The sequence below is a fragment of the Hibiscus syriacus genome, unplaced genomic scaffold (assembly GCF_006381635.1).
Source record: "Hibiscus syriacus cultivar Baekdansim isolate YM2019G1 unplaced genomic scaffold, ASM638163v2 tig00001120_pilon, whole genome shotgun sequence".
Taxonomy (NCBI): Eukaryota; Viridiplantae; Streptophyta; class Magnoliopsida; order Malvales; family Malvaceae; genus Hibiscus; species Hibiscus syriacus.
In genome coordinates, this window is record NW_024061845.1 from 2,309,816 (window position 1) to 2,327,255 (window position 17,440).

Below are 17,440 nucleotides of genomic sequence, written 5' to 3' on the forward strand. Positions count from 1 at the left end.
CATATAATTCATGTATGTGCATTCATATCATTGAATCACGACATATCAATATGCATGAATCTATTGTATGATAACAATATACAATCAGGTCATGCACACATGCAACTTACCTTCTTGTATCACTTTCCCTTTCATTTGTCTTTCAATTTCATTGCCCATGTATATTATTGAGAATAGAGGTATGTGAGTACATTGAGGTTGTGCACTAATGCTGTCACCACAGCTCGTATAAATGTCCCAAAGGACCTATCCAGAGGTCCTAAAGATCCTCGGTAACTATCCAGAGGTCATAAAGATCCTCGGTAACTGTCCATAGGTCCCGAAGAACCTAGGTAAACTGTCCATATGTTCCTTAGAACATAGGTAAACCCTCGACTCTTGGCATGCCAACTATACCTATAGCTCTCGTATCATATACTATGGGCATTTATTTATACATTTCGTATCACTTGTTCTTTCTCTTCTGTCACATATCACATGTATGTGTAACCATATATCTCATATCATATCACATGTATTATATATATACATGTATTCATATAAATCATTTTATGTAATTCATATCACGTATATCACATGTGCATATAAGCTTATAGCTTCCTTCACATATACATGTAGTCACATAGCTTTCTTTCATGTAACCATGCATGTCATGTCAAATAACATATATCATATGTTACATTTTCACTTAAGCATATAAATCATATAACATAGCATCCATCTATTTCTATGTATTAATGCATACATGGTAATCACATAACAATTTAGAAGTTACTTCTTACCATAGTAACTCCATCACTGGCTCATCACAAGCCAATGTTAATTCAATAAAATAAGTACAAAATAAATTGCACTCACCTTAGCTTTGCTTTGATTCGATTCTAATTCCTCAATTGTCCTGAAACGGATCACTTTCTATCTCTACATAACAATACACAGATTCATATCAATATTCCAATTGATATATTCTAAACTGTCATTTCTTAAGCTAAGAGAAAAGCCAATTTCCTCTTTCAATGAAGGTATGCATCGATGCACTACTTGTGCATCGGTGCATAAAATGCATTCGATGTTTTTATTTTAAAAGGATGCATCGATGCATTATCTATACATCAATGCATCAAAGGCATTCGATGTTCTTCTTTTAAAGAAATGCATCGATGCACTTATGAATGTGCATCGATGCACCTTGTCCAGAAATTGTATTTCAAGCCCGAAATTCATCAATTCTTCATTCAATTCTTCTATTTTAATCCCCTATTATGACTTTAAACTCAACTATCATTATTGAAACCAACTTATGTCCATATAAATCATATTTATCTTCTATATTCATCGAGATTCTTAAAATTAAGAATCTTACTAAACTTTCAAATTTGTTATAAATCTTTTCTAACTTCATAAATCTCTTATTCTTCTTGATGACAAGTCAAATTCCATCTTAAAAATCTCTTATTAACTCTTTTCCAAAATTTCCTTTACAAACCCATTTTCTTTAATCTTTCATAACTTCTTTATCTTTCAATTTTAAGATAACCTAAGCTTTCCTTAAGCTTAGTTATTATCTAATGATCAAAACCCAACCATAAATTTAGCAAATAATCAACTAACAAAGAAACTCACCTTTGCAAGCTTGGCTCTTCACGTTTGAGAGAAGATGAAGATGAAGAAGATAAGTCTAAAACTTATCTCTTCAATCATACCTCTCATATATTATAATACCCATTATTAATATTTAATATTATCTTTGTTCAATGACCATTTTGCCCTTCATCTACTTTAATAATTACTAACAACTTTTAGGAATTATTTCCAAATAAATCATTGAATTATTCCATTCTTCTACTTAATTCATCAAATTCTTAAACTTTACAATTTAGCCACTAACCCCTAGTTTGGGATGTTACAGATCTCTTCTGCAGATCTGTTCATTAATTTAGGCTTCATTGTTGAGATCAGACTGAAACTTGCTACAAAACCCCAATTCTTTGAACAACACTTTAAAAGAGTAAAGTACCTAAACAGTCGTTAACATATGATTCAATGATTCCGTTTTACTATTAAAAAATGTAAAGTTTTAAATAAGAGTAAACTACTCCAACGGTCACTAATGTTTGGGTAAATTTTTGTTTTCACCACTAATATTTAAAAAGTCACAAATCGGTCAATAATATTATCGTTTGTTACAAATTGATCACTCGCCGTTAACAGGCGTGACGGAAAGCACACGTGACCTGTTAACTGCTGTTAACAGGCTTACCTGGATGGTATAATTACACAAATAATCCATGTTATTTATATATTCTTTCAATTCGATCCTAGTTTTAATAAATTAAAATATATTTATTTTTAATTCTTATAAATAATGATATATTTTTATACAAAATAATTAAATATTTAAGTCCAACGGCTTTAAAAAAACGAAATAAAAAATTTAAAACTAGTTATAAAAACAAAAAAATAAACGTTTTTTTTAATGTTAGGGTAAACTACTTTTAAACTTATCCAGTTATCCAAGACTCATCATTAATGTTGTTTTTGGTTCCTTTGTATTATGTTTAAAATATTAGTTGACATTGACCTTGTCTTTTGGTTTCATGAGTTGAGATTTTCTTGAATTATGCAGATATGGATGTGAATCTTACTTGTTGCAGAATTTTGCTAAACTTGGATTTAAAGAGCCAACACCAATTCAACGGCATGCTATCCCGATTCTTCTATCTGTATGTTCTTTTATTTACCTACTGCTACTTTTATTCCTTGCATTTTTTATTTTTTGTTGGCAATTAGGCTATGCATTAAAAATATTAGCATTCGACTGTTTTTGCTTTATATATATTCAGTAAAGTCTCTTACTGGCTGAAAACTGTAACACTTTTGTCATTGTTTGTGAAGGGCTGAGACTGCTTTGCTTGTGCTCCAACTGGATCTGGAAAAACCTTGACTTTTGTATCACCCATGCTTATGAAACTCAAGGTATCTTTCATTCGAATAAATTTTTGCGGAAGTTATTGCCAAGTTTTCTTCATCTATCAGCATGCATCAACTGAAGGCGTTAAGGCTGTTATTTTGTGTCCCACTCGTGAGCTAGCTGCCCCGACAACCAGAGAGTGCAAAAAATTTGCAGAAGGCAATAAGCTTTATATCAAATTATTGACTAAAAAGCTCATAAGAAGTGGGGATTTATCAAAGCTTCGTTGTGATATACTTATATCCACACCACTTCGCTTGCGTTCAGCTATCAAGAAAAAGAAACTTGATTTGAGCAGGTTAGGGTTATAAATTGTCTTGCCAAAACATTTATTTTCTCATTTTAGATTGTAGAGAGACCAATAGGATGAATATGTAGGAAAGGGGATGTTAAAAGCTCTTTCGACACTACTAATTATTTGATTATTTATGGTCTATTATTATACCTATTTATTTGAATGTTTTTTAGTGCTCATGATTTTTGGGAAAACTATGCTTAGAACATCTTGTTTTTATCAGAATAGATAGAACAGTCTGAATGTTTCAAGGTTGAACATTAATTTTAAATCTAAACTGCTTTCTTGATACAAATTTTCTCTCTCTTCAGGGTTGAATATCTTGTCCTGGATGAGTCTGACAAACTGTTTGAGCTTGGCTTGATAAAGAATATTGATGCTGTGGTCAAAGCATGTTCTAATCCTTCAATAATACGCTCCTTATTTAGTGCTACTTTACTTGATTCTGTTGAGGAACTTGCACGCACCATTATGCATGTTGTTGTTCGAGTTATTATTGGGCAAAAATAAGTACAAGATTATTATCTCTCAACAGTGAAGATGAATCCTCTTTGACATACTTCAACTTTTTTATATTTATCCAGGAATACATCCTCTGGTTCTGTTAATCAAAAGTTAGTTTTTGCTGGAACTGAAGAAGGGAAACTTCTTGCACTTCGTCAGAGTTTTCAAGAGGTATGCCGCTTAACTGAATGTTGAGAATGCAATTTCTCTTGCAATTATGGTCTCTTCCTATCATTATGATATATCATAGACAATCCACCTTATTTACCCTTAGAAATTGTGTTCGGTTATCTTGTTCATGGACTAGTGTCTGACCCATGGATATGGGGATAAGGATCCTTCAAATACATGGAAACCTAAGAAAAATCTAACCATACCTGTCTTGTATACATACCTTTTCCCGACACTCGGACACGCCTCTGAGCAACATAGGTTGTACCAATATACCTTGTTTTATTTAGAGAAAATAACATCATTGATAAAAAAATACCTTTTAATATACGATTTTAACCAATTTTTTTTGGATTTGCCAAAATGACCAACTAAATCGCAATGCGATCGATAATTCGCAACGCAATCTTCGGTATCGCAAATCAGTTTCCAGATTTGCAACGCGATTCTGACTATCGCATTGCGATTTTCCAAATTCGCGTTGCGACTTTCCTAATTCGCAATGCGAATACGTAAATCGCAATGCGAATATGTAAATCGCAACGCGAATCTGACTATCGCAATGCGATTTACATAGCGTCATTCGTATCCAACGCGTATTTTTTTTTCAAATTCCAAACAAGAATATATTAATATATCGGAACACTGAACCGTCCACAGTATATCCCGTAATCGCAACTCATAACCTAAAACCCTAAATCACAACTCAGTCTCGTCTCCATCTCTCACTCTCTAAGGCGACATCCGACCCCATCTCCGACGAAATCAGTCCCCATCTCCGACGATATCAGTCTCAATCTCCGGCGAAATCATTCACGGTCAGAAATGGAAAATCAACCAAATCAACCACCGAGGGTTAGTTTTTTTAATTATTTTTATTTTGAAATTTTTGCATTATTATTAGGTTTTTCATATTGAAATTGATGATAAGTTTACTGGTGTTTTCAATAATAGATTAATCATTTCACTTAGATTGCTTATTATATTCATTCGATTGCTGCCAATACTGCTAAACTGTTTAGTCTTTAACCCTGTGAAGTTAATATTTGTCTTTGTTTTGTCTTTTGGTTGAAGTAATGCAATCCATTCAAGTTTCTTTCAATTTTAGTATTTGAAACCGAGAATGACTATCGCAATGCGATTCTGTCGTTGCGATTTTCATTTCGCGTTGCGATAGTCAAATTCACGTTGCGATAGTCATTTTCGTGTTGCGATTTTCATTTTCGTGTTGCGATTTTAAGTTTCAGAAACTATTCTTCTTCTGCAAATTGAAACTTGAATGAATTGCATTACTTCAACCAAAAAATAAAGACAAATACTAAATTCACAGTGTTGCAAATTTAAGTTTGAAGAATAAACTACTACTCTTTATGTTTATTGTTCTTGTTATATATTCACAGTGTAGTTTTTGGTATATCTAACTTTGTTATGTTTATTGTTTTTGCAGAACTTTTATTCAGCTCAATTGACCTTAAGAAATAAAGTAAGCCTGGCCAAAACAATTGCGTCGAAGCTTTCACCTGCACAAAGAAAAATATTTGAGGATACTTGCTTCGGGCCATGGCTGAAAGTACAACATCCGGGTGGAGATGCTATGTTGACCCATCTGTTTCTTCAAACCATGACTAGCGATCTACCAGAGACTATACAACGTCGTGATGAAGAGATATGGTTTGATTTTCCACCGGCGTATACGTGTTTTGGGCGGGAGGAGTTTTGCTTAATCACCAGTCTACGCTTCGGACACGATGATGTAGATCGGTACACTAGACATATTACCCGCCTATCATGGTTTTCCCGGGTTTTTCCTGAGCTGTCAACGGAGAAGTCGAATTTACACGTGGAAGACTTGACGAGATTATTGAATAAGAAAGATGGTTTTACTCGGATGGATGATGTCGATGTTGTCCGAGTATGCCTTCTAATACTTTTGCAAGCCGGCTTTTTAGGCAGAGAGGTCCGACAACCTATTCCTAATGATCTAATTAAATTGGTAGAGGACCTAAATGCATGGAACCTGTTTCCGTGGGGTTCGTATCTATGGAAAGCTACATGGAATAAGTTGTCGTCTGCCTTTGATGATCGGAAAAGTTTGTGAGGCGATGGTTCCAAATACACTTTGTCAGGCTTTATTTGGGCCTTTAAGGTAATAATTTTTATATAATGTTTCCAAAATTATAATTAATTCTTTAACAATTACTAATATTTGTTATTATATTGTTTGTAGATTTGGATATTTGAGGCATTTTTCGCCATGCAGACATATGCATTAAAAACTTCTAATGATATTCCTAGGGCTATTTCTTGGAAGAGGAAACGGTCCTTGCAGCAATGGGAAGATTTACTACCGTATACTACAATAAATAATGTAAGTTAACATAAATACTACCATATGTTTATAAACAAGTTATTACTAGTACACGTTTAACTTTGTTTGAGCTTTTATATTGTTAGGAGGCCAACACTCCATTACAGAGGCTAACACCCACGGAAGCTGAGCTTGCCACTGATTGGTGGCAAGCTAGTAAGCGTTTTTTTGATGGCACGGATGATGAGCAGCCACCACTTCGAGAGCCATAACCTCACCCAGAGCCATCACCTGATCGACCCGAATATACAGCTCCAGAACGAGAGTCATCACCTATTCTGTCACATCATCGAGCCTCTTCTCCACCATAACCTCATGATAGGCGACCGGCAAAGATGCCACGACGTTTATCTCCCTGTTCTCTACCTCCACCTTCACCTCCACGGGATGAGTTAGGGGAGTTACGTAATGAGGTCAATGCCTTGCGTGAGGAGGTCGGTACTTCACGCGATGACAATAGTGCATGGCGTGTTAAGGTGTCTACTTTACGTGGTGAGGTAACAGCTCTACATGAGATTGTAGCATCGTCGTAGAACGAGGTTCATACTTTACGCAACGAGGTAAGTTTAATATTTTTCATATTTAACTTGATGATAAATTTACTCGTAATTTCACTTAGATTGCTTAGTAAATTCATTCGGTTGCTGCCAATACTGTTTAACTGTTTATTCTTTAACCCTGTGAAGTTAGTATTTGTTTTTGGTTATCTTTTGGTTGAAGTAATACAATCCATTCAAGTTTCAATTTGCAGAAGAAGAATAGTTTACTATCGCAATGCAAAAATGACTATCACAACGCGAAAATGACTATCGCAACGAGAGAATCGCAATGCGAAATGAAAATCGCAACAACAAAATCGCAACGCGAAAATTACTATCGCAATGCAAATTTGACTATTGCAACGAAAGAATCGCAATGCGAAATGAAAATCGCATTGCGATTCTCTCGTTGCGATAGTTAAATTCGCATTGCGATTGTCAAATTCGCATTGCGATAGTCATTTTCGCGTTGCGATTTTAAGTTTCAGATTCTATTCTTCTTCTGCAAATTGAAACTTGAATGAATTGCATTACTTCAACCAAAAGACAAATACTAACTTCACAGTGTTGAAAATTTAAGTTTCAAGAATAAACTACTACTCTTTATGTTGTCATTGAACCTGCACTAAACCTATATGTTGTCCTTTTAAGTGTTTATATAAGTGCTTACTTCTGGAATGTTATCTGATGCATTTTGTGAACAATGATATAATAATGACTTGGGTGAATACCGTGCAAGTTTGAAATATATTTGTCTTTGTTTTCACTGTTTAATATCATGTCTGTTTATTTACTGATTTATGTATTAATTTATTTTTAGCGGCCTGCTAAGGTGGATGCTCTACGTCGGGTTTTTCTTGCAAGACGGAGTTCATGCATCAGACGGCATGCACGTGCCATTACGTCTCCGTTCACCTCAATAGTGCGAAGAATCCGTAAGAAAAATCCCGACTCACATGTCATCGTTCAAGAGGCCTCCCTTATCGTTCAAGAGGCCTCTATCATCCCTCAAGAGTCCCCTCCCACCGTTCAAGAGGCCACTGTCATCGTTGAAGAGGTCCCTCCCAACATTCTAGAGCCAGATTCACACGGCGTAATATATTGAATTATTGAGAAGCCCCCTCACGTGCCAGGCATGATGGATGACTGTTGGCTTTCGTATAAGTTACCGGCCAGTACCATTCCGGCAGATGAAGTGGAGAGGAAACAACTACCGAAAACAATTCTGGATAATACCCTTTGCGCTAAGACTACAGTTGATTTTTATCAACATGAGCGGAGCCAAGGGTGTTACGCTGACATATACAAACTCAACAATGATATGCATTTGTTGATTGAACGGTCTTGGTGGGGTATATTATTAGGGGTTGAAGACAACGGCTATTTCGATGGGTGGTAAGTCTTATATTTCAGTTTGATTAATTTTTTTTAAAATTTATGTAATTCACTAATATATGTATTTTTTTGTAAAACAACATATTGATGCATGGGTGACACGTCTTCTAATTGTTAGGAAATTAAAGAAAAATATAAAAAAATGCGATATATAATTATGCCGACGGCTTTTCACGTAGTTCACTTGAAGAATCAACGACAGGAATCATATGTGTTGCCTAATGGACAAGCTAAACTTTATCCTGCATGGTGGGAGGTCGATAAGGTTAGTATTTATTTGTTTAAATATTTTAAAGGTGTTCATAAATAAGTGCGCAATTTGAATTATTACATTTCAATGCAGGTGTTTATCCCTGTTTTGGAACGTACTCATTGGCTTCTCGTCGAGCTTAAGCTCCCATCCCTAAAGACAATAGTATATGACAGCATGATAAATTACATATCATTGTCTGATTTGAGAGATATTATTAAGGGATGGAGCTCTCATTTGGCTAAATTCTTGGATTTAATTAATTATTGGACTAATTCTGGAAACAAGAAGCCAAAGAAGTTCAATGTTACAGTTATCAGAGACGAGACCGCGCCACAACAAACGAAGGAAGCCAGAGGGGATTGTGGTCCTCTCGTATGCATGTGCTTGGAGCGTTTGACGATAGGAAGTACACAGTTTCTACCTCCCACTGATAGAGATAGAGGTGTTGTAGGCTTGTGGTTTCGGCATTTTATGGCTAGAACGATATATGCGATACGCTGCCTACCTGTATCCACGTCATGAAAGTGTCCATAAACAATTTGTAAGTCAAATGCAAGTGTTGTTAAACATATATACTCTTTTTGGTTTGAAAATGTTTGGTTAAGTAGCTAGAATTCAATAATTTGTTGTTTGTAGGTTTTAGATGTGTAGAAAGTGTTGTTGATTCAATGTTTGGTTTCTGCAGGTTAATCCTGAAGTGAGCTGCGTGAAATGGATGTATGGGTGCAAAAGTTGATTCAATAATTGATGAGGAAATAATTCTTATTATTATTTTTTGATTGTTTAATTGATTTGTAAATGTTGATTTGTTTAATTGATGTGTACATAATTATTATTTGTGCTTGTTTAATTGATTGAAATGTAATTGTTGATTTGTTGATTTCAATCTGCATTATGTTGAATGCAAAACAGACTATCGCAATGCGGAAATGACTATCACAACGAGAGAATCGCAATGCGAAATGAAAATCGCAACGAGAGAATCGCAATGCGAAAATGAAAATCGCAACGCGAAACTAAATTCGCGTTGCGATTTTCATTTTCGCATTGCGATTCTCTCGTTGCGATTTTCATTTCGCATTACGATTCTCTCGTTGCGATAGTCAATTCCGCGTTGCGATAGTCATTTCCGTGTTGCGATAGTCATATTCGCATTGCAATTTCCGTGTTGCGATAGTCAAATGAATGTCTAATAAGTGATAACAACTGAACATATCATAGCAATGTTCAAACTCAAGTTACTAATACATGTCTAACTGAAAATGTTAAAAGTTCACACATAATATACACATAATACAACATTTGCATTTAAAAATCACCTAAGTTAACAGTCCCAAAAGGTGAAGCCGGTTGTGATTGGGATTTTGATAAGGATCCATATTTTGGTAGAGGAAAAGATGATTGTGATGGCACTGGTGATCCACATGTCAACCTTGTATGACCACTTTCCTTACACATTCTCCCATGATCCTCCAAAACACAAATATATCCAAACATGATCAACATTAGATGATTTCATTATTGTAAATTAATTTACTAAACAAACGAGCTGCGAAACTAAAACATGTTGCCGGATGGGGAAGGATGTCGTTGGATATAGGAACGGATGTCGCCGGAGAGAGTGATAGATGGAGATGGAATGAGTTGCGATTTAGGGATTTAGGTTATGAGTTGCTGCTGCTGCGTAGTTATATACCCAAAACATTTGTGTTGCGAAACTAAAACCTGTTGCGAATTCAGAAATCGAGTTGCGAATTTGAAATTCAGTATTGCGATAGTCAGAATCGCGTTGCGATAGTCAGAATCTCGTTGCGATAGTCAGATTCGTGTTGCGATTTACGTATTCGCATTGCGAATTAGGAAAGTCGCAACGCGAATTTGGAAAATCGCAATGCGATAGTCAGAATCGCGTTGCGAATCTGGAAACTGATTTGCGATACCGAAGATCGCGTTGCGAATTATCGATCGCATTGCGATTTAGTTGGTCATTTTGGCAAATCCAAAAAAAGTTGGTTAAAATCGTATATTATAAGGCATTTTTTGTCTTTCTCTTTTATTTATTGCATTAGCAATATTTTGGTTGAATTTGTGGAGGATATGAGCATAAAAAATCCATTTTCTTTTCTTGGTATCCATTTAGATGTTTTTCATCTGGAATATGTCTTAACATTGCTTTTGTATCCATTTAGGTGTCTTAATCATCTATTTTAGAAATTGTTGACATCTATTTATTTTCTTATGAATATAGTAAAGTTTTTATCTTATATTATATAAGGTTTTTCGTTACAAGTTTCTATCTTTATTTTATATAATTTTCTTATTATTTTGTTAGAGTAACTCCACTTAGAAGAAAATGTTCTCCTTATGAATTTACTTTTATATTATTTTGATTTTTATTAACAAAGATAAGCAAATGAATAATGGCATTTCTTCAAAAAAGTCTTAAATTTTAGTGTATTGAATATATTTTCTGTTTAAAAGTAACATTCCTATAAAATTTCGATTGATATAAATGAATAAAGTAAAAAACTATAATTTTTAAGCATAAATAATTCATTATAAAATATCAAAAAATTAAAAAATAATTTTAAATATGTTAGTATTATAGTTATTTACATATGGGTTAAATAATATATACTTTATTTTTAATATTATATTTTAAATTTAAAGTGTTTGTAACCAGGATTTTAAAAATAAGTTTTCCAATATAAAATTTCCAAAATAACGTGTTTAAAGTAGCTCAACATGTACAAACCAATCAACCTCAATAGTTAGAGGGATGATTGTTATCTCTTGAGATTTCATATTCGAGCACAACATCTATAATAGTGTATGAGCATTTATTGTCAAACAATTGAGATTTTTTCGAATAACTACTATTTTATAATCATCTCAAGTTAATAAAATAATGACTAAATATATATCACATCAACAACTTGAGGTGATAATAAAGAAGATGAAATTGTCTTGAGTTTGATCCGACTTTTATTTGTATACAAATAAACTTATTTATTTCATTTTATAAACTTAGTTGATGCTTTTTTTTCAAATCACCTTAATTAGCTTTTAATATATGGCAAACACAATAGTAAAATCGAAAACGATGGAAAACATAAATTTAAAAAATTAAAAAATAGAAATTCTATAGTTTATATAATCATATGGACAAGCAAATGAATGAGTTGGTCATATAAGTAGTTAAGGTAAGCAAATAAATAAAGGAGTTAGTCATATATGGACAAGCAAACAAATAACTATCATATTGTAATTATATTTTTCTTTATAAAAGTTGGATGGCAATGAGTCCATAATCTAGTTTTATTGTTTAAATAATAATGTTTATATTAAATTTAAAAATATGGAATCAACTAACTGAATTTAATCTGAATTGGGGAAAAAACATAAACCATATTAGGCTCTGCCCAATCATCATTATTCCGTACACAATTAAATTTATTACAATTAAATCTTCCATGTGGTAGATGGATAAGTTAAATATTATTATTATTATTATTTATTACAGTTTATTTAAGCCCCCATCATAAGACATAAAGTAATTTCCCATAAATATGTACAAAGAAGTCGGTTGGAAACTCAATTACCCACAACTTTGCTTGTCTGCTCTTTAAACCCAATATTTATGTTACGGTAATTCATGATTTTGTTGCTGCAATAATATTTTATTAAGAGAACTAATCAAACTATAATATAGATTTCAATGCCATAATGAAAATTAACCAGAATATATTACAAATATATAAAACAAATCACCAATATATCAAAATTAGGTGTGAGAGAGTTCTATATGCATTTACCTTTTATAGATTTGAGTAACATCTCAAATATATGACGTACAATATATATATATATATATATTTAAATAATACTTTATATTTTTTCAGATTTATTAAGTGATTTAGTGATAAATGAGAGTATTATTCTCTTTCAAAATTTGAAATTTGAACAATCGTACATTGTTGATGGTTAAGAAATAGTTTAAACAAATTTTGTCTTATAATCATCGTATATTATGGTTGATTGTAATTTAGGAATACAAATATCTCATTTATGCTCTAACTATCTCCCCCTACTTTATATATGCCACTCACATGGTTATGGCCACAATTTGAAAGCTCCATAAGTGAAAGACAGAGAGAAAAAGGAGGAAAGGGAAGCCATGGGAAGACCACCATGCTGTGATAAAGTAGGTATCAAGAAAGGTCCATGGACTCCTGAAGAAGATATCATCCTCGTCTCTTACGTTCAAGAACATGGTCCTGGAAATTGGAGATCAGTCCCCACTAATACTGGTATATACTTTCACTTCATATGTTTCATAATTTCATAGGGTTTTTAGCTGATCCAAATCCATTTTTGTTCGGGGAAAAAAGGGTTATTGAGATGCAGCAAAAGTTGCAGGCTTAGATGGTCTAATTATCTCAGACCGGGAATCAAAAGAGGCAACTTCACTACTCATGAAGAAGGGATGATTGTTCATTTGCAGGCATTACTGGGTAACAAGTAATCCTCAATCTTTTCCTCCATTTTTTCCCTCATGATTTTGTCTTTGATCATTTTTCCTTGAAATAATATGTTTGTTTTGGTTATAGATGGGCAGCCATAGCATCATATTTACCGCAAAGAACAGACAATGACATAAAGAACCACTGGAACACTCACTTGAAGAAGAAGCTAAGGAAGTTTCAGTCAGCTTTGGAGTTTTCTTCCATGGCAGCTACCGATGAGATCGTTTACGAAATATTCGACGACAGTACTCGAGCTGGTTCGAGTAATGTTAAGCTAAACCAAAGCTCTTCTTCTTCATATGCTTCAAGCACCGAGAATATTTGTCGTCTTCTTCAAGGTTGGATGAGATCGACACCGAAGATCAACGACAACAGTATCGGGAGTACTTCTGCGAACTGTGATTTGCTCTCTTGTGGAGATGATCAGTTGGAATCGATTCTATCGTTCGAGAACACAAACAATGTCGCATTAGTGGATAAATCTACTTCAAAGACTACTTTTCAAGATTCTGAAAATGGTGAAAAGTTGAACCCAGAGAGGAAGCAAAAAGTTGGTCATCAGAAAAATCTCAATAATGATAATGATAATCCTCCATTATCATTTCTGGAGAAGTGGCTTTTGGATGAGAGCACTGCAGGTCAAGTAGAAGACATGAATCAGATGATGGAATTGTCTTCAATTTTCTAAAATCTTTTTTTCTTATTTAATTACCCTAATTTTATTTCAAGTTTTATCGAGAATTCTGAACAAGTTAAAGGGATCTCTTAGTATTAACAAAATGTAATTAACCTTGGGTGTTTCTTTAGCAACACTCACTAGTTTATTTTTTTAATCATATTTTTTTAGTTTTGAGTAAAATTAATTGCAGATGGATCATTCCATGCAATCCAATGACTTCCATTTTTACTCTATATGTCGCGAATTAAATTACATAACTTAATTAAATTGTGGTTTTTAAATATATATATATATATGATTAACATATTGGTATTTAGATTAGTTATGTATTTTTTATATTTAAATTAATAATTATATATTTGATAATTATTCATTTATCATAAACAATATATAGCATTTAGTTCCTCTTCTAAAACACGTTAGTTATTGTAGCTTTCATGCGTTATTTTTTACACTGGCGTAATGAATATGTATGGTAAAATAAACCAACTACTGCACTGGAATATTTTTTTTCTAAGATAATGATCTTTGGAGTTTATTTTTAAGTGATGATTTGGACTTTATTTTTTTAAGTGACGTGTTTTTTTTATAATATTGTCAGATAAGAAGATAGGACGACATGATATCTTTTGGGAAGACAGTCGGATGACACGACATCTTTTATATACATAAAGATTGAAAGACGTCGTGTTGTTCAACCATTTTTTCAGAAGTCGTCAGATTATCTTCAATTATCAATATAAAAAGATCACTAATCGGAAGAAAAAAAACCACTATAATACACTTTAAAAAAAAATCTAACGCCTTATCTGTGTATTTTTGTTTAATATATATTTATGTATGTGTATGTATTTATTTCCATATGAACGATAAATGGGATTGGTATCACGAAAGTCTTGCTTCGAAATAAGTCAAAATGGTTTCGTTTTATGAAAATCATGAGAGTGAAACTTGTGATTTTATTGACCTTTTTACGGTGTGAAAACTGGAACTTAACAGCTGCCATTATCATAGGAAACGTGAGAGCAAAATGTTTCTTCTTTTTTTCTTTTAGAAAGGAGAATATGAAATAATTATAAATATCAAGATTTAAGTTTTATATTATTACATATTATTTTTAAAACTAGTTTTATAAATTTGTTAAACTATGAAAAAAAAGATTTAATGAGAATATAAATATACCTCGATTATAGGTAAAAAAAAACAGGCTTTAATATGATGGAACCAGACTGTTAAATTTGGAGTTGGAAAACGAAAAGGGAATAGGTTACCTCTACCGCTTCAGAGAACATTCACAGATTCCTCACCAGTTCACCACCTATCCAAATCAACCACAAGTCATGCGGTCCCTTTCTACGGTCCCTTTCTAATGCTTTTAAGTTATATTTTCTTGCCCCAACCAAACGATTTCGATAATAAAAAAATTATTGTTGTTTATTAAAGTCTCATGTTTGAATATTAGAAATAATAGAAGTGTTAGCATTCAATATCAAATTATTCAAAGTTATCTTTAAATATATACTATCTTATATTCATCTCAAATTAATAAAAAAAATCCATTTACTCATTTAAGGTATTAAAAATCATTTAAGGAGAATATTCATTTTATAGATTTAAATTTAAAAAAGAAAAGGATATATACTTTTCAGTAAAATGTTAATACAACAATAGCAATACCAGTTACAGTTATAAATTTAAATAGATGTACTCTTATTTTGTAATTTGGCAAAAATGGTTAGATAGCGCGGTAAAACAAAATCTGATATATAGGTTGTTATCGAAATTATTTTTTGATCTAATGTAGATGTTGTAGTGCACGTTGAAAGTCAGCCGGAACATTTAGTGTTACAGGTGTTCATAATCGGTTAATTGTATTGTTTAATCTAATCGGTTGGTTAATTATTATAACGGTTATTAAATTTAATTAACCATAACCTAACCTTAACAGTTTGGCTACAGTATTCAATTATAATTTTTTTTTTCCAAACACAACACAATATGAAAATCTTAAAATTTCATAAAATTTACGATTATCGAACATATATTTGTAGAAATCTTATTTATTTGTAAATGCATTTTAGTTTTATAGAAATATATATTATGAGGTATATAGAGGTTTTCTTTTTCCTATTTAAAATCTTACGTGTATATTTATATTTTACAATTTAAAATCAATTTTTTCCATTTGTATTTAATTTAGTGTGCTCTTATATAAGATAACCATGATAACTAAAAAATATAAGAGAAACCATTTTGATTTAATTTTATTTCTAATTTAATTCTTTAAAAAAATATAACTAATTAATTATAATTTATTGAAGGTTAACCAATAGTTAACCATTTATCAAATTTTATAACCGTAATTGTAACTGTTAACCGATACTTTTAGCGATTTGATTAACCGAAATCGTTAAATTTAAACAGTTTAGTTAATTAATCTGTAAAATATAACGATTATATTAGTTAACAATTACGGTTAACAATAATGGTTAAATTTAAATACCCCTACTTGTTGTCTTTGGAAAGTCGACCGAAACGCCTAATATCTTCAAGTTCAGCCAACAAACTTCATCTTTGTTGTAGTTAACCTCATCACCTAAGCGTCTTTACTCTGTCCCCTTCCATTTTAATGGCTTGAGACTCAATTTTTTTAGCAGTCGAAACCCGTCACCCACCTTTAGTTCTCTCTCGGCTGAAGACTCTCTTTTTTTGGGGGGGGATAAAATCACTTATTTTGATCACCATATAAGCTAGATTGATAGTTAAATATTGTATAGGTGTCAAAGACGTCAGGTGATCCAGCCAACTTTAAAAACGTCAAGAATTCCGATTGAGTTTCCACGTACATTATTCAACTCACCTGACTTTACAAAATAATTTTTTAATACCCCGTATTAATTGTTGAATTGTCAATGCATGGGCAGCTAGCAGCATATGGGGCTGCTTTGGGCTGCTAAAAATTGGTCCAAGTTAGGCACCAAATTGTTGAAATAATAAATGATAAAATTACACATTTTAATCATTAAACTTTAGGGTATTTACAAGATTAAGTCCTTAAGATTTAGCTATAAATACCCTATCCCATTTAGCTTCAAAACCATCCCAAAGCATTCTATCTTTCTTTCAATACTAGAGAGAATTTAGAGAGTTTCTTGAGAGTTGTTTTCTCTTTTTTATCAAGAGAGAATTATCATTGCTTTCTCCTTGGTCGATCGAGAGAAGTTGTAATTCCTATTTTCTCATAGTGAAATTCTTCTACCGTTGCCCGTAGTTTTTACCCTATATTATTCAGGGGTTTTCCACGTAAATTTTGTGTCTCTTTTATCTTCATTTTTATTTTCTCAAATTATCAGTTGCGATTTTGCTCTATCTGATAGCCGTCTTTCGCAACAATTGGTATCCGAGCCAGATTTGAGTGTGTAATATATGCTTGTTGTCTTTTTGGTTGCCACCAAAAGGTGGATCCTCCAACATAAGAAAGTAAGAATGTATTACTCATTCTTTGACAGTTCTAGAGAACTATTCACGATAGTGAAATAGTGGGAGCTATCCGAAATAGAATCTATGGCAACGAAATTTGATATTGAAAAGTTCAATGGGAGAAATTTCTCATTGTGGAAATTGAAGATGAAGGTCATCATGAGGAAAGACGGTTGTCTAGCAGCTATCAATGAAAGGCCGGTGGATTTCACAGATGACAACAAATGGATTGAAATGGACGGGAATGCTATGGCAAGCT

General features: G+C 32.7%; 1 protein-coding gene and 1 pseudogene across 1 annotated transcript; both read left to right on the forward strand.

The window, feature by feature from the left end:
- Window positions 1–2,110: 2,110 nt before the first annotated feature.
- Window positions 2,111–4,098, forward strand: LOC120120725 (annotated as a pseudogene).
- An 8,544-nt stretch (window positions 4,099–12,642) lies between these two features.
- On the forward strand, window positions 12,643–13,804 carry LOC120120949 (transcription factor MYB60-like). The gene is made up of 3 exons (XM_039140437.1): window positions 12,643–12,806; window positions 12,888–13,017; window positions 13,107–13,804. Exons 1-3 carry the CDS (start codon window positions 12,674–12,676, stop codon window positions 13,708–13,710), a joined length of 867 nt encoding a protein of 288 aa, XP_038996368.1. The 5' UTR covers window positions 12,643–12,673; the 3' UTR covers window positions 13,711–13,804.
- The last annotated feature ends 3,636 nt before the right edge of the window (window positions 13,805–17,440 follow it).

Bases quoted from the DNA above. Each gene is read 5' to 3' on its own strand.
- LOC120120949 (XM_039140437.1), top strand. From the start codon at position 12,674: ATGGGAAGACCACCATGCTGTGATAAAGTAGGTATCAAGAAAGGTCCA. The intron at 12,807-12,887 runs GTATATACTTTC...CGGGGAAAAAAG, and splicing joins ATCAGTCCCCACTAATACTG to GGTTATTGAGATGCAGCAAA. The intron at 13,018-13,106 runs GTAATCCTCAAT...TTTTGGTTATAG, and splicing joins CAGGCATTACTGGGTAACAA to ATGGGCAGCCATAGCATCAT.